Source organism: Oryzias latipes, chromosome 13, assembly GCF_053564925.1.
Source record: "Oryzias latipes strain Hd-rR chromosome 13, Olatipes_Hd-rR_3.1".
Lineage (NCBI taxonomy): Eukaryota > Metazoa > Chordata > Actinopteri > Beloniformes > Adrianichthyidae > Oryzias > Oryzias latipes.
In genome coordinates, this window is record NC_136249.1 from 9,252,127 (window position 1) to 9,277,105 (window position 24,979).

Consider the following 24,979-nt stretch of genomic DNA (forward strand, 5'->3'; position numbering starts at 1 on the left):
ACATACTTTTAACTTTTCATACTTGATCTGCATTGATGATTTCAGAAATAGTGTTAAGTCAAATTATATTCATGATTGTTCAAATGAAAAAATAATCTGCATATATTTTTGATACTTGATATGCATATGGTATGAAGATTTCTGAAACAGTGTTCTTTCTATTTTTTACTGATTTAGTGTTATTTTTAATCATAGTCAGGATTTGCGGGTTCTGCCCTCACAACCCTTTAACTATTTTTAACTAGTTTTTTTTAACCCTTATTATTTGTGTATCCACGATCAATGTAAATACAGTTGTAAATTTAAGTGTCAGCTTTCAAAAAAAAAAAAAAATCTTTGAACTTCAGCCTTAGTTCATGTACGACAGAATTTTTTCCTCTAAATGCGAGTACATGTCTGTGAAGGTTTTACCTGCATTTCTGGGGGTGTGTCAAATGTTTTGAGGGCTTGGACTAACAGCTCACTGTCTGTCAAAACTAGCCACCTGTGGTGAGTTAACATTCAAGGACAAAAAGGATAGTGAAGATGACCCGGATCACAAAATTGCGTAAGATAAATAGATTTTTCTTTCACCTTTAAAATTGGGATTTAAAAAAACAACAACTTTGTAATATGCTTTTGACACACATCTGACTTGCATGCCTGTGTGTCTTTGTTGTAGCTTTTCTTATTCAATCAAACTTTAGGTTATTCTGAGGTAAATTACAATATTCCCATTACAAAACTCAACTAAAATACAAAACTAAAATATCTGAGAAATCAAAAATGCTAACTTGTGTAACAGTAAAACATTTTTATGATTTTATTATTTCTTCAATTTGTGATTCCTCGATTTATTTATTTGACAGTTCTGGAACATATAACAGTAAAGGCAATTTAACAGCTACATATTATTCAATGTTTTTTTTTTCCAATGTAAGATGGTGAATCTAGACTTTGCTTTCAATTCATTCATTTCAAATAGAATTTTTAATGAGTTAAGTTCTATTTTTCTGATTTGCATGACATTTTAAAAATACTTTTTCTACTTAAAACAGTAAATGATAATAAATGGCTGCCTGTATTAATATTCTTTTTAACGTTTTCAACAACCTACTAGAGCTGCTTCTGTAATAAATTAAAACTGAGCGGCTAACAAAGAAAACGAATTTTCATCAAAAAATATGAAAAGTTACCAAGTATGTTGTAATAAACATAATTAAGAAAAGAAAATAGTCTATATCTTGCCTAGTGATTATTCTTGGTGTTTTCTATTAACTGCATTTTTAAACCAGTTCAATTTATTAATTGCACAACTTAAAAATGACAAATTGTCTGTTGCTCTATGAACATAGAAAAACTGGTTTTATGCTATAGTGTAAATTTTAACGTTTTCAGCAACTTCTTGAGCTGTTTTCTTATTAATTTAGAACTAGTAGATCACAAAATTAACTGCTTAACTTTTTAAAAATATATGTATATTTCTATATAAATGTATTCCTAAACTAACATTTGTTTGTCTCTCAAACTGTATGCCTCCAGGTCACTTACTTATCTTTCTTCAAGTTAGTTTGCTTCTCACTTTTACTGGTCTTACATGCAACTATTTGATTGCATCACTTGAAAGGTACATACACACAACAAAAAAACTACACGTTTTTTTTTTTTTTTGCAGCATTTCAAAACTTAGAATAATTGTGTACCATTGATGATGGATTTTTACAGCAAACCCCATGCCAGCAGAGATCTGCACATACACCAGTCGCAGTGCAATCCCTGGGAAAGCCTGAAGGGATGGAAGAGTCTGAACTTTAAGTGAGTGACTGTTTGTCTGCCTTTTTTTGACACATGGAACAGAATGTGAAAGATGACAAAGAATTTGAGCATACTCAAAAGATGAAAGCACTGTAAATTCTGTGAAAAAGACTTGAAAACCTGGTTTGATTCATTTAACTGCAGCGTTTTTTCACATAGAGCTTAAAACATTTGCAAATAAAAGGTAGATAAAAAACATTTATCAGAAACACCAGCTGCTATGTTGATGCCATTCATATTTGATTTTAATGTCTAGATTTAAATAACAGGCTTGGCACCAACCCCACCTGCTTATGAAAACTATAAGATGAGCTGCAATAAAGTGTTTAAAAAGTTAATACTGGTTTATTATTCATTACTTCCCCTACGTTTTGGTCTGTAATGTGTGTGGATAAGGAAAGTAGGAAGAACAAAACAGACAGGCGTACTAGAATAAAATGAACACAGATCATGTCTGTGACACGGACAAATTGTGGCTTTTCAACTTTAACTTCCTGCTCATCTGATTTTTTTGTTAATACAAGAACATTTTTAAGACAAAAATCACCTACCAGTGTATGTCATTGAATGGGATAAAAAACTGTAATGGGATAAAAAAAAATAGACATTAACAAAAACTTTAAACCGTGTATGACATAGCAGCCCTTCTTTGCCCAGAGCTTTTTGCTAAAACAAAACACAAATTGTACAGCAACCCAAATAAACTCAGGGGAGAATTTCTGGTCAATTGTAAGTCCAAGTAATCTGTCCAAAAGAAACCTTTAAAGTTTATTTTATTCTATTAAACAATTAAATAGACTCATGTCTAAAATGATAAAGCAATTTTACTGTCCTTTTTATGAATAATTCTTTTTCTGAAGGGGTGTTTCCCTGCTTGGCAAAAAGTTTTAATACTTTTTTGTTTAAGGTTTCTTTATTAGCATTAGTTAAAGGTTGTCATGTAGTGACTGAGTAATACTTTGCAATTTAAAACATGTCGGTCCAAAGTTGCCTTTCCACTTGCAAAAACTGGTTTGTGAGTTTTGAGTCGCTCTAATGTGAACCAGTTGGGCCCTAGGCTGTAAAGAAACCATAAAAATGGTTGTTTTGTAAGGGATAATGACAGACAAAGTGTGCATTGTCAGAACTTAACGTCAGAGGGTTGTTTCCGCAAATTAATATCTGATAATGCAGTGATAAAATTGAGAAAGCAGTTTATTGTCTGCTATGGACCATCTGACTAACAGAAAACAAAAATGAAAGAAAAACAATCAAAGTATTGATAATGAGTGATATTTGCCCAGAGCTTACGTTGCTTTACCCCGCTCTTCTCCAAGTATTATCATATTCTTTCAACAAAGCTTTGTACTTTGTGGTTTTATCTGATCTTGATCCGACTTTTCTCTTTTAGAATCAACAAAACGACAAAGCTTTTTCTGACATTGGAAGATTTTTTCTGGAAGGAGTATGTGTCCCAGCTGCATTTACCATATGGCCCTACAGGAAGTGGTATGTTGATTTCTTTAGCTTATGTCATATTTCTGGCTTTGCAAAACACTAAGTTTTTATGATTAAATTGGGTTTAACACTTTATCAGCAGGGCAGCATGATGGTGTAGTGTTTAGGGCTCTTGTCTCATGGCAAGAAGGCACTGGTTCAAGATCCTACTATATATACCATATCTATATACATTTTAAACCTTCTCAATGTGTGAGAAACCTGGGCGTACCTTTTCACTATGAGCTGACTTTTATTCCTCACATCAGAAACGTTGTGAAAACACGATTTTATCATCTTAAAACATTGCCAGAGTCCGCTTGTTTCTCTCTCTTGCCAGCACAGAGGTGCTTATGCACGCTTTTATTTTAAATCGTTTAGATTATTGTAATTCCCTCCTCTCTGGCTTGCCTAAAAAGTTGCTTTTAAACTTACAACTTCTGCAGAACTCAGCAGCACGGGTTTTGACAAGGACATGGTGGCAGGAACACATTACACCAGGGATGGGCAATTATTTTGACTCGCGGGCCACATAGGGTTCTAATAGATAGAAGGGCCGGACCAGGAGCAGGTGCGTGGAGTGAGGAAGAAATAACATGGAATCTGGATGAAAACCTTTGGATTGAAAATTATATTTTAAAACAGTTTTTAGGTTCAAACTTTTGTTTTCATTTTAGAGCCAATTGCACCAACAGCTTGATGTACCTCGTGTAAAACTTAGAGAAATGTTGTCTTCATATTGTGTTTGAATGATAGGAAGAATGAAAAACAACAAATCTTCCAACACCACATGGATGCTAGAGCGGAGTCTCCAAACTTTTTCTTGTGAGAGCCACAATGACTCTTTTTCTTTAAACTTCTTTTATCTTTCTTTTATTGTAAAGCCCTATAATAAAGTTTAATAAATTCATGATCCTTTTAATGAAATAAATAACACAGTTTATGAAATAAAAAAAATGACCAAATAACTGTGATTTTCAACGACAAAAAGTCAGGAAATAATATACAAATACATTAAAAAGAAAAAACAATAAATAGTGGATCCTCTCCCGTCTTTTTCCCGCTGAGACTTAGAGCGCTGCAGCTCCTCACACGCCTCACAGTTTGCGCTAAAAATGAAACACGTCTGTTTCTCATTCAGTAATAATGAAAAAAAGCAAATGTCTATGTCTTCTGCTGCAGCTACGCATATATCTGTGTTATCTTTTCACCAGTATAGAGTTCCCTCGTTTATTTCGTCACGTTCTAAAAATAACTGTGATCGTTTTTTTAAAATCCTTTTTATGATTAATTCAGTTTCTGAAGGGGTGTTTCCCTGCTTGACAAAAAGTTTTAATACTTTGTTTTTTGTTTTAGATTTCTTTATGAGCATTTGTTAAAGGTTGTCATGTAGTGACTGAGTAATAGTATGTCATTTAAAACGTGTCGGTCCAAAGTTGCCTTTCCAGTTGCAAAAACGAGTTTGTGAGTTTTGAGTCACTGTTGGGCCCTAGGCTGTAAAGAAACCATGAAAATGTTTTTTTTGTAAGGGATAATGACAGACCAAGTGTGCATTGTCAGAACTTAACGTCAGATGGTTGCTTCTGCAAATTAATATCCGATAATGCTCTTTATAGAACAAAATCCCCCACCAATGTATATTATTTAATGGGATTAAAGAACAGAAATTAATAAAACATTTTGGTTTGCTCCGGATTCACAACAATCTAAATCAGGGGTCACCAACCTTTTTGAGACTGAAGGCTATTTCATGGGCACTAAGTGGTATGAAGGGCGCCAGGGGGGTCAAACTCAGTTGCAGACGGGGCCTAAATCCAAAACACACTTTAGGTTGCGGGCCGAACAAGATAAACATTTATTGAACACACTAAAGCTAAACTTTTAAACCTTTAAAACTTTACCTTAACCTTACCTTTTTAAACATAAATGTGAATAAAATCAGACAGGAATATTAATCCAGAATAATAAATATATTTTGTCAAAATTATGAAAATATGAACAAACAAATCCAGGAAATATTAATACTTAGAAATAATAAATCAAATTATTCAGTTTTCTTTGCTCTTTTGTCATTTTCTTAGAGCTGAAGTCCTGACATCATTTTTAGCAATAAGTTCATTTCTGCTTGGTGTGTGATGTTCTGTGTGTGTCTCTGGTCCTGTGTGTCTTTGGTCCTGTGTGTGTCTTTGGTCCTGTGTGTGTCTCTGGTCCTGTGTGTGATGTTCTGTGTGTGTCTCTGGTCCTGTGTGTCTCTGGTCCGGTGTGTGATGTCCTGTGTGCGTCTTTGGTCCTGTGTGTCTTTGGTCCTGTGTGTGTCTCTGGTCCTGTCTGTGTCTTTAGTCCTTTGTGTGTCTCTGGTCCTGTGTGTGATGTCCTGTGTGTGTCTTTGGTCCTGTTTGTATCTTTGGTTCTGTGTGAGTCTTTGGTCCTGTGTTTATCTTTAGTCCTGTGTGTGTCTCTGGTCCTATGTGTGTCTCTGGTCCTATGTGTGTCTCTGGTCCTTTGTGTGTCTTTGGTGCTGTGCGTGTCTCTGGTCCTGTGTGTGTCTTTGGTCCTGTCTGAGTCTTAGGTCCTGTGTGAGTCTTTGGTCCTGTGTGTGTCTCTGGTCCTGTGTGTGTCTTTGGTCCTGTGTGCGTCTTTTGTCCTGTGTGAGTCTTTGGTCCTGTGTGTGTCTCTGGTCCTGTGTGTGATGTCCTGTGTGTGTCTTTGGTCCTGTGTGTGTCTCTGGTCCTATGTGTGTCTCTGGTCCTATGTGTGTCTCTGGTCCTTTGTGTGTCTTTGGTGCTGTGCGTGTCTCTGGTCCTGTGTGTGTCTTTGGTCCTGTCTGAGTCTTAGGTCCTGTGTGAGTCTTTGGTCCTGTGTGTGTCTCTGGTCCTGTGTGTGTCTTTGGTCCTGTGTGCGTCTTTTGTCCTGTGTGAGTCTTTGGTCCTGTGTGTGTCTCTGGTCCTGTGTGTGATGTCCTGTGTGTGTCTTTGGTCCTGTGTGAGTCTTTGGTCCTGTGTGAGTCTTTGGTCATGTGTGTGTCTTTAGTCCTGTGTGTGTCTCTGGTCCTATGTGTGTCTCTGGTCCTATGTGTGTCTCTGGTCCTTTGTGTGATGTCATGTGTGTGTCTTTTGTCCTGTGTGCGTCTTTGGTCCTGTGTGTGTGTCTTTGTCCCTGTGTGCGTCTTTAGTCCTGTGTGTTCATCAATTAATAGCAAGCACTGAATCACCACCCCCTGCTAACCAGGCAAGAACCGTTGAGCCCGAGTTTTAATTCACTAGCCTCATACTTAGTTGCGGCCACACTTGACATGTCCAAACCTGCTACCCGTGCCCCATGCAAAGCACAACCCCGGTTTGTTGAGAACAACACTCACATAAGCTAGCGGACAGTCGTATCTGTCCGTTTATTTTGAGAACACCCACCACCAGCCAAATAACATTAATATCACTTCTACTCACAGCTCCCTCACTTATGGTGAGCGATTTAACACAACCGAGAGTCCCCACTTCCCATGAGTCTTAAAAGCTGAAGGCGGGGCTAACCCCCAAATCCCCACAATAAATTGATTTGCTATTTGAGCAGTGCTATTCCCGTTAAATGATATTTACCATTCCAATCATTTTTAACATTATCACTTTAATTGGGATAGTGATCTTTGTGTCTTTTGTGGAAATGATGTAGAAACTGTGGAACATCTTTTCTTTGAATGTTTTCATGTAAAAAAGTTTTGGTCCTCTTTTCATAATTGGCTGAAATCCAAAAATATCATCATTAACCCTTTAAATTGGAATACAATTAAAAATCGATTACAATTAATTGCCAAAATTTGGACTTTTCTGATTAATGTACTGATAGTAATTTCAAAGCATTTTATTCATGGTTGTAAATTCTTAAAGGTGAAATCTCACAATAATGGATTACTCAACAGTCTCAACCTATTCTCTAAATCTTTGCATTACATGAGTCATAAGAATGCCCAGACATTGTGTAATTTATTTGATCTATTTAAACTTTTGTAATTGACCCTTATTTTTATTGATTATTTTTTTAGTTATCTTTGTTTTAATATTTTTTTTATGTCTACCTTTATCTCAGAATTGATATTGTTTTCATTGACAGACATGCCGTGATTGTTTGTTAAATATTTGCTTCAATTAAAAAATAAATAGATAAATAAATAAATTTGGGTGCATAACCTGCGGGCACCACAAGGGGTGCTCATGCACCCGCGGGCACAGGGTTGGTGACCCCTGATCTAAATAAAGAGACACTTAGGAATGTAATTTTATGCTTAATTTTCTTCATATATGTCCTCCATCATCAGAAAAATGCCTAAAAATGTGTAAAAATCGGCAAAAATAGGTCTTTAAAGAACTGCAACCTGAAATAAACGAGGGAACTCTGTACTGGTGAAAAGATAACACAGATATATGTGAAGCTGCAGCAGAAGACATAAAAAGTGATTGGTGAAATCCACCGAATCGGATTACAGATGTTTTAAGGCAGTAAAACTCCTCACTGCACATTTTATACACTCTTCTCAGACAGACATGAACATTTTCACCCTTTTCTCTTGTCTAAATTCTCAAACCTTCATAGAAATTAGGTCCAGGATCTTGAAAACAAAGATCTGATCGATCACAGATTTCTGTAGATATGAAGAGCTCCGCGTTTCTGTACAGGAGACACAGCACGGACTGAGAAGATTGATTGACAAGGTCTCCAGCTAATCAGGACACAGAAGAGCATGCGCTGTTTAAAAAAAACAGCATAATCGCTCTAAAAGAATGAGCTAAACTGGGAAAGATACACTGCGACGTAGAAAGGAAAGGGAAAGACGCTCTTCTGTTCTATTTGACAGGGATTTTTAGAGGGTTTCAGGTTGGAGTACAGACTGCAGAAGGGTGGAATAAAATGTCACGTTCTATGCAATTCTTGATCGTGTGGCCAGATAAAAATAAAAAACATGGGTCTCTGATATTGTTCAGTGGGCCGGACCAACCATGGAGGCGGGAACCGGATCCAGCTCGCGGGTCGTGGTTTGCCCATCCCTGCATTACACCCATTTTAAAATCACTGCATTGGCTCCCAGTCCGTTTCAGGATTGGTCTTAACATTCTTTGAATGGTTTATGAATGTTTTAATGGTCTTCGGCCTTCTTATTTAAATGATGTTATTTTAAAGTATGAGCCCTCACGGACCCTGAGGTTGTCTGGCACGGGCCTCTTAGTTGTTCCTAAGGTGAGGACCAAAACACACGATGAGGCTTCGTACCACCATAACGGTCCTCGCCTGTGGAACAGCCTGTAGGAGAACCTCAGGTCCGCAGATTCTATGGAGGTTTTTAAGAAGAGGCTCAAGACCCATCTTTGTATTCTGGCTTTAATCATGACTTTGGTAAATGCTTAATTATTTTACTCATTATCTATATATTGATTTATCTATTTTCTCTACTTAATATATATTTTTTATTTTATTCATTTATTTATTTTTTAATTGTAAAAGGACTATTATCATGATTTTTAGGTTTTTAATATACTCCCCTTTTATTGTTATTATATTTATGATATTTAAGGTTACATTTTAATCATTTTACAAATTTTCTTTTTTTAATTTGTATTTATTTTTAAAATTTTCTTTTTATTTATTTATTTATTTTTCTTTAATTTGCTAATATTGATATATCTTATATTATTTTCAATATTTTTTTTTAAATTATAATTTTTATTTGGATGTTTCGTACTCCAGTCTTTCGTACTCTTGGGGATCCATTGTTCTGGGGCACTACCGGCTTCGCCTGCAGGGGGTACTGTTTTTGCAGTGTTCGTTCTCACTGGGCCGGCTGGGGTCCCGCTCTGTGGTCTAATAGCCATGGAGTGGGCCCTAGGCTGCTCTATGTTGGGCGGGCGCTGTGGTAATGACCCTAGTGGTCGCTCTGGGCCTTGGAATAAATGGATCCTCATGATATTGTTTCCTGTCATCAGTACCAAGCCAGACCTTTTCTTTATGCTGCAGTTCTTTGTTTTTGTTCTGGGTTCTACTGGAGGAACTTGGTGGGTGGAGGGAGGAATCTGGTGAGGGAGGGGTCCCATCTGTGTGTGATTGTCCTGTGTTTTCTGTTTTAAATAAATTCATATTTTATAACATTTTATCTGCTTTTATGTCAAGTGCTTTGTGTTTTTAACCAAAATAAAAGGCGCTATACAAATCAATAAAGTTTCAAGGAGAGAAAGGCGGAGCCTCAAAGATCGAGTCGTCCTACTTCCGGGTAGAAAAGGGCTCGCGAAAATAACTTATTGTACATTAAAATGTCATTTTTAAGTGTGCCAAAAGTATGTAATATCATATAATATGTATATTCTTAACGGCTTTAGAAAAGCATCTTCTTCTTTCTCTTTCGGCTTTTCCCATCAGGGGTCGCCACAGCGAATCATCCTTTTCCACCTCACTCTATCATGAACATCTTCTACCCTAACATTAGCCAACTTCATGTCCTCTGTCAAGACATCCATGTATCTCCTCTTTGGCCGTCCTCTTGCCCTCCTGCCAGGCAGCTCCATCTCCAACATCCTTCTACCAATATATCCACTATCCCTCCTCTGAACATGTCCAAACCATCTCAGTCTGGCTTCTCTGACTTTGTCGCTAACACAGGCAACATGAGCCGTCCCTCTGATGTACTCGTTCCTTATCCTGTCTAACCTGGTCACTCCTAAGGAGAACCTCAACATCTTCATCTCCGCTACCTCCATCTCAGCCTCTTGTCTCTGTCTCACTGCTACCGTCTCTAACCCATAGAGCAGAGCTGGTCTCACCACTGTCTTGTACACCTTTCCTTTGAGTCTTGCTGACACTCTTCTGTCACACAACACTCCTGACACTTTCCTCCACCCGCTCCAACCTGCCTGCACTCGCCTCTTCACCTCTTTTCCACACTCCCCATCACACTGAACTGTTGACCCCAAGTACTTAAACTCCTGCACCTTCTTCACCTCAGCCCCCTGTAACCTAACGCTTCTACCTTGATCCCTCTCGTTCAGACACATGTATTCTGTCTTACTACGACTGACCTTCATGCCTCTTCTTTCCAGAGCAAACCTCCACCTCTCTAGCTGTTCCTCCACCTGCTCTCTACTCTCACTGCAGATTACAATGTCATCCGCAAACATCATTGTCCAGGGAGATTCCTGTCTTACCTCGTCTGTCAGCCTGTCCATCAGCATAGCAAACAAAAAAGGACTCAAAGCTGATCCTTGGTGTAGTCCCACCTCCACCTTGAACTCCTCTGTCTGACCTACAGCACATCTCACCACCGTCATACTTCTCTCATACATGTCCTGAACTACTCTGACATACTTCTCTGCCACTCCAGACGACCTCATACAGTACCACAGCTCCTCCCTCGGCACCCTGTCATACGCCTTCTCTAAATCTACGAACACACAATGCAGCTCCTTCTGACCTTCTCTGTACTTTTCCATCAACATTCTCAAAGCAAAAATGGCATCAGTGGTGCTCTTACGGGGCATGAAACCATACTGCTGCTCACAGATCTCCACCTTCTTCCTAAGCCTGGCTTCCACTACTCTTTCCCACAGCTTCATTGTGTGGCTCATCAACTTTATTCCTCTATAGTTGCTGCAGTTCTGCGTGTCACCCTTGTTCTTAAAGATCGGAACCAGAACGCTTCTCCTCCATTCCTCAGGCATCTTCTCACTCTCTAGAATCCTATTGAACAACCTCGTTAGAAATTCCACTGCTGTCTCTCCTAAGCACTTCCATACCTCCACAGGTACGTCATCAGGACCAACGGCCTTTCCGCTCTTCATCCTTTTCAGAGCCTTCCTAACCTCATCCTTTCCAATCTCTGCTACTTCCTGCTCCACAACAACCACATCTTCCTCCCTTCTTTCCCTGTCATTTTCCACGTTCATCAGCTCCTCAAAATACTCCTTCCATCTTTTCTGTACACTCTCCTGGGTTGTTAGCACCTTTCCGTCTCTGTCCTTAATCACCCTTATCTGTTGCACGTCCTTCCCATCTCTGTCTCTCTGTCTGGCTAGCCTGAACAAGTCCTTTTCTCCTTCCTTTGTGTCTAACCTGTCATATAGTTCATCGTAAGCTTTCTGTTTGGCCTTTGCCACCTCTCTCTTCACTCTACGCTGCGCTTCCTTGTACTCCTGTCTACCTTCCTCAGTCCTTTCTACATCCCACTTCCTTTTAGCCAACCTCTTCCTCTGGACGCATTCCTGTACTTCCTCATTCCACCACCAAGTCTCTTTACCGTCTTTCCTCTTTCCAGATGACACACCTAGCACTTTCCTACCTGTTTCCCTGATAATCTCTGCTGTAGTTTCCCAGTCATCTGGAAGCTCATCCTGACCACCCAGGACCTGTCTCAACTTCTGCCTAAATTCCTCACAAGTTTCTTCATTCTGTAGCTTCCACCACTTGGTCTTCTTTTCTGTTTTCCCTCTCTTCTTCTTCTTGACCTCCAGAGTCATCTTACACACCACCATGCGGTGCTGTCTGGCTACACTCTCTCCTACCACCACTTTGCAGTCATTAACCTCTCTCAAATGACCTCGTCTACATAGGATGTAGTCCACCTGAGTACTCCTACCTCCACTTCTGTATGTCACTCTATGTTCCTCTCTCTTCTGGAAGTAAGTGTTGACTACAGCCATTTCCATCCTCTTCGCAAAGTCCACCACCATCTGTCCCTCCAGATTCCTTTCCTTCACACCAAACCTGCCCATCACCGCCTCATCACCTCTGTTGCCCTCACCAACATGCCCATTAAAGTCTGCTCCAATAACAACTCTCTCTCCTCTGGGGATACTCTCGATGACCTCATCCAACTCACTCCAGAATCTCTCCTTCACTTCTAACTCACAGCCAACCTGTGGCGCATACCCACTGACTACATTCACCATCACCCCTTCAATTTCTAACTTTAGGCTCATCATCCTGTCTGAGACTCTTTTCACCTCTAGAACACTGTTTACAAACTCCCCCTTCAGAATCACACCTACCCCGTTTCTCTTCCTATCAACACCATGATAGAACAGTTTGTATCCTCCTCCAATACTACGTGCCTTGCTGCCCTTCCACCTTGTCTCCTGCACACACAGTACATCTACCTTCCTTCTCTCCATCATGTCTGCCAGCTCTCTGCCTTTCCCTGTCATTGTGCCAACGTTAAGAGTCCCTATTCTCAAACCTATGTTCCTGCCTTTTCCTTTCTCTCTCTGGCCACGGACCCTTCTGCCTCCCCTCTTTCTTCGACCAACAGTAGTCAAATTTCCACCGACACCCTGTAGGTTAACAGCATCGGTGGCGGTCGTTGTTAACCCGGGCCTCGACCGATCCGGTATGTCAAAAGTGTTGTGGATGATTCGCATGGTTATTTTGGCAATTTTTACGCCGGATGCCCTTCCTGACGCAACCCTCTCTATTTATCCGGGCTTGGGACCGGCACAGAGGCAACTGGCTTGCAACCCCTGTGGCTAGATTGCAACCCCTGTGGCTAGATTAGATTAGAAAAGCATATAGGCCCTTTATTGGTTCTAAATTGTCCCCTATAGGTGTGAGTGTGTGTGTGGTTGTTCACCTCTGCCACAGACTGGCGACCTGTTCAGGATGGACCCAGCCGTTGCTGCATTGGCTGGGTTGGCTCCATCAACCCATGGACCCCAAAAGGGGTTCAGCAGGTTAACCAAGTGGATGGATGGATTTAGCAACTGATATTTTAAACAGTTGGATTTACAAGATGAAGCACAATGCAGCTTCCTGTTTGATATGAGGCTATAAATGCAATATTTTGATTTGTTTTAACTCTTGTATTTTTAGAGCTGATGCTACTTAAGGTTCTTGCTGCAACTGCAAATTATGACATGCCAGCCCACATTGAAGAGTAAGTTTATTATTTTATGACTGCAGGACATTGGAGGCATGTCGCGTTTATGTAACACTGGGAAATAACCTTGTGAGTTTATCTTGATGCAAGTTTAACTTGACAGTTAAATGTCTACTTCCTAGAAATGTTAATAGCTTCTTATTGCCTTCTCTTCACAGACTTGAATGCAAAACATGTGTAGTGGTGGGCAATAGCTTTGCCATCAAACACACCTCCTTGGGAAATGTCATTAATAAATACGATGTGGTCATAAGGTAAGCCAACCTGTCTGTGAGCGCTAATGTCCAATATTCACTTTATTATATTTTATATAATTTTTTAACCCTTATGTAATGCAAAGGGTCAATTTGACAAATTTCGGGTTTTGTGATGACCAAAGTACTAGTTGATCAATTTTTATTTCTTCATGAAATTTGGTGACTTTCCTCACACTCAGCTAGTGTCTAAAATCTAGACGTTTAGTGGAATGCCTGTTCAGATTCTGAAAACAGAGGTATTCGCGTAAATTTGACCCAGACATTTTTACATGGGTAAGTAGCTCTAATAATCCAAAAATAAATTTGCCTCTTTGATGTACAGTTAAGTATATTTTGACTGCCAGAGACCCATGTGTGAGTGGAGGTGGGACTTTCAATTAGTTTTTTTTCTTGTCATCTCCTTGACCTTTGACCTTTAAAAAAAGCTTTTTTAAAATGACACATTTATTTATAGTTTTTAACCATAATGTATTTGTTTTGTAAAAAGAGTAGATGGAAATGAGCTATTAAGCTACATGCAAGCATCTTTGCTTTTTAATCTTAATGTATTTCTAGTCTTTCATTATAAATTAATAAACTAAACTAAACCAAGACATAAAAAATGAACTTCAGAAAGTTTATAAAAAGTTTGAGAGTCTGAGGACAATGTTATGATCCACAACCATAAAACCAGAGCTAGACAATGTGAAAGTGACAAACTAGCAGCTATTTGAGATGTATGGGACGAATGGTTTAAAATTCTACTTTTGTTGTACAATCCTGGTTACTGTAGATGAGCTTTTTGTTACATTAAGTGGGTGATGTCCTTTCAGACAACACATAGCCAACAAGCATGGCGTCAAAATGTGAGCTGCCTGTGATGCAAAATCTAGCTACACTGGAAATATGGAAGGGTATTTCTGAGAGATACCAGGAGGAGGAAGTAAAAATGTACTGTTTCGCCTCTTTTTTTAAATGTCTATATGATCCAAAAAAAGGTGTAGTTGGTTTAAACAGTTTTTTGTTTGTTTTGAGTGGATTTTCACGGTACGGGACAAAATCATCCGCAACACAATCAATGGTTTTGTTTTGTTTTTTGCATAATACAAGGGTTAATTTTAAACATTTTCTAAGTATATCCGTAAACCGTAATACGGTAATTCTATGTACATAGGTCAGAATGTGCAGTGAAAAAACTAAAGCTGTACAGTTAACAATTTTGTAAATACCTCAACCTATGGTGTTGCCTCTGGTAAATTAATCATTTTGGTCTTCAAAACTATCATTAACAATTGTTTGAAAACATTGTGGTGCGGTACACTGTTAACAATTTGCCAGTCTGTTGCAAGCCACGCAATCATTCCTACACACATGCACACAAGAACGTCCAGGGACATTTTAGATCAGGGGTCAGTAACGTTTATGGCATGAAGTGCCAAGTTAAAATGTTTAAAAGTGCTTTCATAACAATATTGCACAAGGAAAACAGGAACAATTGAAATAGTTTTGCAACCATGTTTGTTTGAAACAAAAAGTACTGCATTTGTGATAATGTCGTACCTACAGCAATAGGATTGGATACATTGGAACAAAATATCATCTATATTTTTAAGAAATTTAAAACCATTAAAAACATTGTTTGGTTTATTCATCTTTTGTTACTACTTTAGAGTAACCAGTGAACCTTTGAAGCATGTTTTTGTACTGTGGAAGGACTCTAGAGGGCCATGATAAAACCCAGGCTTGCACAGGGAGAATATACAGTACAAGCTCCACGCAGAAAGGTCCTAGCTGGGATTCAAACCTTCTTGCTGTCAGAGAAGAGTGCTAACCACTGACAACTGTATGATTTAACATTTTACAGCAAGAACGACCCTTTTGTGTGGAATTTGCATGTACTCCTGCTTGCAACAGTCTGTTTTTTACAGGGACTCCAGCTTCCGCCTATAGTTAAAAGGCATTCTTTGTAGGATGAAAGAAGCCTCTAAAGCATCCCAAAATGAAACTGCAAGTGCGTGTACGTGTGTGCGGTCATGTGGCTCTTGTCCTGCAATATTTGCATAATTGGGCCCCCATGTCCACAGTCTCACACACCATTCTGCACACATAGAGACTCTCGCATACAGAAACACATCCAAACAAACAAGATTTTTGACATAAATATTATGTTTAAATTTCAAATGTCTACAAATCCAGGTATGTAGCCACACGTTATTTTCAAACATGGTTGTCGCATAAAAACAAGGGTTGTTGACACATTAAGACATGATGAACTTCACAACTGAACATCCTTGACCTACTACAGCAAATAGCATGATGGGTACAGATGTTTCCATAGTCTTGTGTTGGGGTCGGCACCGACCCGTTTGAGTTTTTAATTGCAGAAAATATTCACTTAAAATGTATTTACTTCATCAAGGCTGACTTTTTCTGGAACCTTGATTTCAACATTTTTTTTTCCATTTCTAATTTAAAAATGCTCTGGTTTTAGGGTCGATGTTGACACAGTTATGTAAAATAACTTTAGCATCAGTTATAGCCAAAATTAACATTGTTAGTGGATTTCAGCAAACACACTGAAAGCCACCTCCTCTCCCAATCATGTGAGCCTCAGGGGATGCTCATGTGTCCAGAATAGGTGCTGAAAAGCAAAATAAACAAACTCAGGCATTTCCTAACCTGATCCCTGCTGAAGAATTCCAGTCAACAAATGGTAGGATCCTTCGGAGTTCAGAATCTCACTGTGCACATGGCAGGGCAGCTGCTGTAAATATCATCAACATTATAATGTGTTTGGATTAAAGTTAAAATTTGGATTAAAGTTCTATTGCTAACAAAAATATATATGTATTTTTGCATGTTCTTGAGTAAAATATGTATAGGTCAACACCCACCCATAAGATAGAAGTTACTAGATTTAATATTAAAAATTGAAAAATCAGATCAAGCTAATTAATTTCAGAGATGTGTTCTGAACCTCTCAGTAAAATTCAAGTAACACAGTCAACTTTATTTTATTGATGTCATTCTCTTGGGGTTATTTTTTTGGTTTTTATTGGCATCTAGAGGCATGCTAATTTTTTAAAGGCCCAGAGACACACAGGAAAAAAATAATCAAGCTAACATCCCTGCAGAAAAGAAAGCCTAACAAGATAACCAAGAGATGACAGCGAAATTTGGATGATAGGTTATTGTCTTTAGACCACTGTGTTTAAAAGTGAAAAAATACAGTCCAATTGTCATATGTTATTCTGTTGCTCACAGGTTAAATGATGCTCCTGTTAGGGGCTTTGAGAAGGACGTAGGAAACAAGACCACCATGAGGATCTTCTACCCTGAGTCGGCAACCTACAACCCTGGGTTGCACAATGAAGAGGACACACTGATGGTCTTAGTGCCTTTTAAAACAAATGATCTTCGCTGGCTTAAAGAGATCCTTTATGATGAGAAGAGGGTAAGAAATAAAAGAGAATACAGTATAATCATTTCCACCTGTTTGAATTTTTTTTGGACCCGCTCTCAGCCAGGCTAACATATCATCCAAAGGAACAAATACCTTCAGTGCCACAGAGATGAATGCATTTTTCATTGTAGGCATCTTTATAGCGTTTGAAAAATTTGTGTTTTATCAGGTTATTACTTTGTAGTTTGCAGATTTAGTGTAAAAATCATAGCTTCAGTTGCAGCTTTTGGTAGAATAGCTCATTTAAGTAGTCACCATTACAATGTTCTGCCAGTCAAAATGTTGTTGTTCACCTTAACCCATTGGTGTCGGAACAGCAAATCAGATACACACAGGGCGTTTTCAAGGAGCAAGGAGACCCAGATAGGCATTTAAGCAAAGGGTCTTGGCTACGGACCCACACTGATTTTTTTTTTTTCTTTTTTATCTCATTGCACATCTTGGGAAGCAAACCCAGGTTTTGCTTCGTGGTAGTCCTCCACCCAAGCAACTAAGGTCTCCAGCCACACTTCATGCCTTTCAAAATACAATACATTTTGTTTCTATGCTGTCCTTTAAGGATAGAAGAGGCTTTTGGAGGCCCCCTCCTCTACTCTGGCTGGTGGACAGAAGTAAAGTGAGAGTGTTGGACCCATTCTTTATGCATCAGACTAGAAAGCAACTGCTTGGGAATAAGGTGAGGGTTTCTTCTGAGCCATCTTTTATTATGGTTTAGGAAAAACAGTTATAAAAATTAGCCTTTTTTTCCTTTAAAATGTTCTGTCCTTTTATATTTTTTTCTAGGGTTGGGCAAGTTAGTCCATTGATGAAAAGACGTACTTTCTTTTTCAAGACTGTTTTGTATTCTCATTTAATTTTTTTTATTTCATTAAAACGGCTTTCACTCACTACCTCTGAATACTGAGGCTGAGTGTTAAGCATCCAAAGGCAAACCATTTAATCTGTGGTTTTATCAGTAAAGGGCTATTTAATGTAAAATCAACCACTTTGGTTGCCCACCCAAAAGTTTTTTATTTTTTTATTTTTTGGGGGCCATTTCTTTTACTGTTGTTCAAAGTTATTGGGCAAGCTGTTGGTTAAGGCCTATAGTAAGCACCAAATAAAGAAAACCTAATACAGATCACTTATTGGTGTCTCAGTGTGAAAAATGACACTACAGTATATTCCTCGTTATCTTGTTATCACGACAAAACAAAATTTGTTTTCTTGTGATAATGTGGTGTCAGATGTTATCACGAGAAAATGGGGAAAAAAAAGATAGGCCATTCTCTGCTTTTGTATTTTGAAGCTTGAGCCATATTGAAAACTGCAGTCATCGGGTCAGTAAGATAAGAAATATGACATATGAAACATAAATTAACGCATAAGAACCCTAAAACATTAAAAATTGTAGAATACACCTTAAACCAAGTAAATCACTGAATGCGTTTCTCATATTTTTCTCTCTCACTGATGTCACCATGAGTTCCTACGGGTTAAGGTGGAAAAGTCTTTACAACTTTCAGTCTTTACAATTTAGGGATTCTTCATGAACCTGCTGTCCTCTGCTGTTTCTTGCAGAAGAACTTTCATCCCACCACAGGGTTCCTTGCTGTGTTTGTGGCTCTCAATTACTGTGATGTGGTCCACCTAGCTGGATTTGGTTACCCCCCAAAGAGAGACCAGCAACATCCCATACATTACTTTGACCATAATACCATGAAAGCAATGATGGTATGTGAAGTCAACTTGAACTGTCTACAGACTTTTGATTTGCACCAGTTTAAAAGTCTTTTTCTGTCTTTTCAGAAGTCTCCACACGACATTAGTCATGAAGCCAGAGTCTTAAAGAAGTTGGAGGATTTAGGAGTCCTCAAGTACCTCCACCCACACCTGTGACAGAGTAGCTGCTCCAGTTCAGCAAACACATTTTGTTAAATAACTGTTATTTAACATACTTTGGATTGAAATGTAATCAAATTTGGTTTAAGTTTTATGTGTTAGTATTGATGTTATTACTTAGTACTACTTTGTGTTGGTGAGTTAATTTCCTGTGAAACAAGTAGCATAGCTAAGGTTATGCTGCTGCTGGGATCCCTGACTCTGGTTCTGTGTCTCTTTTGCTCCGCCCCCTTCTCAGCTGGAGCTACTTTCCTCTTCATTTTTTTCTTTTTATAAAAAGTGCTTTTCGTACGTTGCAGCTCAAAGCCCAACCCCCTCCCTACAAAAAAACAAAAAACAAACAAACAACAAAAAACAACAAAGTACAAACAAGAGAAACACTTAAAGCCAACCCACCTCTTTGCCCCCCTCTTGTAAATATTTTGACCCACGAACCTATGATTGATTCTGCCTGCCCATATGCCGGTCTGGCTGTCTCCACAGCTCCAAGCTCTCAGCCCAGCTCAAAGCTCTCAGCCCAGCTCCAAGCTCTCAGCCCAGCTCTCAGCTCTCAGGCCAGCTGAAAAGCACTGAGCCAAGCTCCAAGCTCTCATCACAGCTCCAAGCTCTCATCAGGGCTCAAAGCTCTCAGCCCAGCTCCAAGCTCTCATCACAGCTCCAAGCTCTCATCAGGGCTCCAAGCTCTGAGCCCAGCTCAGAGCTCTCAGCCCAGCTCCAAGCTCTCATCACAGCTCCAAGCTCTCATCATGGCTCCAAGCTCTCAGCCCAGCTCCAAGCTCTCATCACAGCTCCAAGCTCTCATCAGGGCTCCAAGCTCTGAGCCCAGGTCAGAGCTCTCAGCCCAGCTCCAAGCTCTCATCACAGCTCCAAGCTCTCATCATGGCTCCAAGCTCTCAGCCCAGCTCCAAGCTCTCATCACAGCTCCAAGCTCTCATCAGGGCTCAAAGCTCTCAGCCCAGCTCCAAGCTCTCATCACAGCTCCAAGCTCTCACCAGGGCTCCAAGCTCTCAGCCCAGCTCCAAGCTCTGAGCCCAGCTTTAAAGCTCTCCATAATTTGTCATTAACCAGTCTCCTGTCAGCTGTTTTGGTCCATCCAGCTTGCTCCTTACAACAGATGCATTCACACCGAATGTGATTCACGCAGCAAATGGCCTCCCCTCTTTCGCCACTGCGCGCTGCCTGTCCAAAAAAGTGTTCAGAGCGGCCCAGGAGCGAGTGAAAGGAGCTACTTCCAAATGTTTTAAGTGTGATGCAGACACATGGAGCAGTGTCTGCATATCTTATTTACAATGCATGGGAGACGTGGATGATGTTCGGAGATCAGGCTTATTTATATTGAAGAGCTCTTCAAACCATCTGTAATCATGTCTCTATGTCTGGGTTCAGTTTTCTTCGGTATGGTGAGCTTCACTCCTGCTGCGGAGCTGGGTCTGAATGACAACCGGCTCCCGCTGTGTTCCGTGTCTCTGTGACCCAGTTTGAGGACTTGCTGTCCCGCATTAACCTGAAAGGGATAAAGTAAAAACAAGAATAAAATTACGATACCTTTCTTTTATTTTTGTCTCGATGACAAAAAAATAATCACAAAATTCAGAAGGCCAGAAGAAGCTGCAGTGTCTCTCGATCTGGCCGCCAGCTCCCCTTCCGGGAGCTGACGTAGCGAGCACGATTGCTCCAGCTTCTTGGGCCCTGCGACAGACTGACCAGGGAGTACCCTACTTTGGCCCAACAGTAGCCAGGACGCCCTGGACAGTTAAGGAAGAGAACAGTTGGAATTGATCCACCATATTAGATGTGTCTCGTTGGAATGCGGCAACCTCGCCAAAGTTCAAATATTTGAACTCTGGCTCTGCCGCGCCAGCCAAATCAAGCCGCAGGACCTCAGATCGCATCTGTACCATTGACTTAACTTTGAAACTGGCTGCTCCTTGCACGAGAATTGCGTTGGGTGTGAGTGCAGCTTTAACCCTTGTGCTATCCTAGGCACTTTAACATTGGGAGTTGGGTCATCTAGACCCACTAGACAGTGCTCTGAACCTTTTTTCTTCAATGATTTGTGATCTTCACTGGTGTCCATGGATTCTATGAAATCCTCTTCACCTTTATCCACCTTTGTCATGGTAGGGATGACACGTCAATGTAAGGGTGGGGTCATAGGATAGCACAAGGGTTAAGGAATTGCTGTAATATTGTTGAAAACTCAACCTGGCTACCATAAGTTGTTGCCTTTTAGCCAATTTATGTATGCTAGGTTTGTAGGTAGGATCGTCTGTCTCCGAAACCATAAGAAGGAAAAAATGTCACATACATATTTTGATTTGTAATAATGAACTAAGAAAAAGCTGTGTTTACTCCTGTTGAGTTCTAGTGTTCTCAAAACGTTTCCAATAGTTTACCGAATGATTATGATCACATAGTAATACATATTGCATACACATGGTTTTTTTGTTGCATTTATTACTCTCAAATACACTGATATGTCCAAATTATGTACAGTAAATATTGATAAAGGGTAGGTATTTGTTTAAACAGTGGTGTAAGAAAGAAGACAGCAAAACCTAAGGCAGGCAAAAGTGACCAAAAATGACAGTTGGTCACTGTTTAGCAGTCTAAACGTTTTTTTATTCACAATTTATAAAGACATTGTTATTGCATACATGCATAAATGGGCGACTTTGGTCGCTTTTCAGGCAGACTACTCTTTCTTTACCGCAGCGCTGCGTTCATCGCCCCACCCTCCTCCCCGGCTTCGACCTGTGAGCCCCGTTAGGGGTAGTTATTACCCTAAAGTTTTATGGAAATTTTGTTTCATGGAATTGTACGGAGCCTTATGCCAAACTAAAAGAATGTGAAATAAAAGAATAGGAATGCCAAGTTAAAGTATGGGAACGCCAAGCTACAGTGTGCGAATACCAAGCTAATGAAAGTGAATGCCATGCTAAAAGATTGTGAATGCCAAACTAAAAGAATGTGAAACCTGTCTTTTTGGAAACATAAACCTGTCTTTATGGAAACATAAACCTGTCTTTATGGAAACATAAACCTGTCTTTATGGAAACATTTATTTCTTGAATATATTACTTTAGCCAGTTTATCACCTTCTCTCCCCGATACGACCAAACCACTATCTGTATGGCCAGCCTTCATGGAGTTCCAAGACGAACATTAAGGTTCATCTGACAATCAAATATATGACTATCTTGTGTCCCCACCTTTTTCTCTCTATAATGCCCTATTCACTTCATTTGCAGGCATCTGATTGTTATGGGTAAGAAAATAAGTGTTTTTACTGCATGAGTTGTCTGACTGAAAAAAAGGCTAAAATTTGTTTTATACTGGCCCCATCTCTCCCAGGAACGCAACAGTTGTGTTAACGTTTCTTCTCTTGAAAAAGGAAAAACTAGAATGACACACCTGCAGTGGCGGTTGACGGTAATGAGAACCCCCAGGGAAAGCTCAACTGCGGTGCCCCTAAAACCAAATATGTAAAAAAAAGCAATAAGAAGTTTGTGTGGAAAAAAGGATTAAAAAAAATTGTCCTGGAGTTGGCATGTACCTCTGGATCCTGCATCTTCCCATAAATTGATAACTTCCTGACATAGTAAATAGTGGTGTTTGTATCTATTTATTTTATTTGTTTATTTAACAGGGACAGTGCACATTAAAAGCATGGCTGCAATGCACCACAAGTAGCCCAAAGGCTATTTTTCATCTGTAGTCCCCAGACAGGTGTTAAAAATTGTCATCCTAATAACCTCAAAACGTAAATTAAATACTTTAATAGAAAATATTCATACACAATAAACAATCATTTAAATTACATATAACCAATAAAAACATGCATACATAAACAAAACATAAAAACAAGTATAAAAGGCACAAAGGTGACAGATCAGACAAGGAGAGGCAGACAATTAATGTTCATGTAGTTCAATGTTGACATGTTTGTTGTGATATGAACCAGTTTTTAGATACTTTTTAAACGGAGTGGATGTGCAATGAAGTGATGTGGCATTCAGAACAAGTCCACAATGTAAAACTAACAGTCACTGCCATAACTTTGAAATATCCACAAGGACTTGAATGATTAACATTCATTTTAAGCATACTGAATTAAAAATAGTAACACTTTCTGAATGTTTAATATTTACCTGCTCAATCTGGATAAACTTTACTCAATTGTGTTTGATTTGTCAAAATCAAATAAAATTAAATGATTTGATGCAATGTCTAATGTTTGACTGGAAAAATTAGGGTTAAAATTACTCAGATATTGTAAATGATTAAAAATATATATATTTACACTCCTTAGAAGTTGTTTTAAGACTAATAAAAGAAATAACTTCATATATTTGCAATGTGTACAGGATGGCTGAAACATTTGTGGAAAAATATCTATTTTTTAAAGATGTTATTGGGTACGAAGTTTGTTTAAAAATGTGTAGATTTAACTGTATTAGTTTGGGTTGTAGACGGCCTAATACCACAGGCAGTCATTGAAGTCAGGTGAATATAACCAGTCAAATTTGATGCAAGTTTTTTACCTCACATTTTTTTGGGTGATCATCTCCCCATTAACTAATTTTCTGAAGAAATAATGGTGATGCCAACTCCTTCCATCCTGGTTTTTTGGGAAAGTGAAATCTGATTGAATCACACAAGGGCCTCACTGGACCAACTCCATCCGGTCCAAATCCGTAACTTTTGGTGGCCAACCAGCAGGATCGATGGGAGTGGCTGTGACCGCCTCATATACGTTGGGGCTGATAATTGTTCCTCACGGTGGTGAGTTGTAACATTGGGTCTACTCGTACTTGTTCCTCTTTCCATAAGAGAGTAAAACACACAAACGGTTATTATAAAGAATCAGATGCTCAATGCTTTGAGTTCAAACACTAGATGAACGTTTAACATTTTTGACAATTATTAAAACCTCAAAATGTTGTTTTATTATATTTTATTTTCTATTATCACATAATTAAGCATACATAAAAATAAAAATAGGTTCCTATTAACTGAAAAACATTTTTGTTGCATTAAAGCATTACTAATTTTCTCATCTGGAGCTACATTTGGAATTTGCTTCTCACTGCATGATCAGCGACTTCTGTTAATAAAAAAATAAAAATAAACAAATCAGAAATATATATAGTTTCCCCTGTTTTGTGTGTTTTCTTAAACCTTTTGTGTAAAGCTGAATATTGTTCACAAAATGTGCATTGTTTATTTAATTAATTAATTGTGATGGTAATGCATTACATACAAAAATATATTAAAAATTGTTGTTGATTTAACTTACAATCTTCAGTAGCTCAACACTCTGATGGTGATGGCTCCTCTGCAGAGGTTTGAGTCTGTTGTGGCTGCAAAAATGTTCACAATGCATCTAGAAAAACGAATAAAATTTAGTTTGTTGACGCAGCAATACATTTCAGTTGATTAACAGTTTTTGGAGGGCAATGAATGATAAAATTGCAGACATGTCGAATTATCAAGCTTTAGTTTGGAATCTTCCAGTGACTTCCTAGGTGAGACAAAATACATAAACCAATAAAGATACAAAAAAAGACCTGCGTGGCAGCGATTCCTTGATCAATAGCGGAAAATGCCTTCATAAATAAATAAAAAACAGCTCTTAATTAGACAAACTTTATAAGACATATTTTCTTATAATAAGAGGGGGGCTAAAGTATGACTGAAAACAACTTTACCAAGCTCAATACCACCATTTAGTATGAAGCTATTGCAATATTTTTAAGAATTGTACAACAACTTATTTGTTGTTGTTGCTATTATTTATTGATTAATATCAGAACAGGTGTGCAGGGTTCTTTTAACAATCCTTCTACACATGAGTGCCTGTTTTGTTGTGACCCACAAAGCACAGACAGATCTATTAGATATCTAAATCACAGCTACTTCAAAGCCCATAGCTACATGTGCAATATGCGTCTGATAGACATCAATTCATGGAAGTCTATTGCACATCACTGTTTAGTTCTCTAGCAGACGACTTTCTCACAGCTAATCGCGTTGCAGTCCCATCATTCCTTGTGTGTTGTAAACAAGCCATTTGGGTGATATCTTCCTATCGGACACATGATGTCTGTTAGTTATCTAATATACATAATAATACATAACTAATATGCATCTACAGTAGATGTCTGTTAGATAACTAATATACCTCTACTGTAGATGTCTATTGAAGATCTTAGACAAATATAT

The 24,979-nt window shown here is 38.8% G+C and overlaps 1 protein-coding gene across 2 annotated transcripts; it reads left to right on the plus strand.

The window, feature by feature from the left end:
* Positions 1-456: 456 nt before the first annotated feature.
* Positions 457-19,781, plus strand: LOC101171268 (CMP-N-acetylneuraminate-beta-galactosamide-alpha-2,3-sialyltransferase 4-like). 2 transcript variants are annotated; one of them, XM_078929736.1, is made up of 10 exons: positions 457-547; positions 1,522-1,606; positions 1,705-1,794; positions 3,185-3,282; positions 13,108-13,171; positions 13,333-13,428; positions 16,675-16,864; positions 17,433-17,549; positions 18,434-18,586; positions 18,662-19,781. In XM_078929736.1, exons 1-10 carry the CDS (start codon positions 526-528, stop codon positions 18,749-18,751), a joined length of 1,005 nt encoding a protein of 334 aa, XP_078785862.1. In that variant the 5' UTR covers positions 457-525; the 3' UTR covers positions 18,752-19,781. The 2 variants fall into 2 exon arrangements, with proteins under 2 accessions (XP_078785862.1, XP_078785863.1); XM_078929737.1 differs by having other exon boundaries at positions 18,665-18,903.
* The last annotated feature ends 5,198 nt before the right edge of the window (positions 19,782-24,979 follow it).

What these genes read in the sequence shown, in the direction of transcription:
- LOC101171268 (XM_078929736.1), top strand. Translation starts at nt 526, where the DNA reads ATGACCCGGATCACAAAATTGC. An exon ending in TCCTTTATGATGAGAAGAGG is followed by an intron (nt 16,865 to 17,432) that starts GTAAGAAATAAA and finishes CTGTCCTTTAAG; the next exon opens with GATAGAAGAGGCTTTTGGAG. An exon ending in ATACCATGAAAGCAATGATG is followed by an intron (nt 18,587 to 18,661) that starts GTATGTGAAGTC and finishes CTGTCTTTTCAG; the next exon opens with AAGTCTCCACACGACATTAG.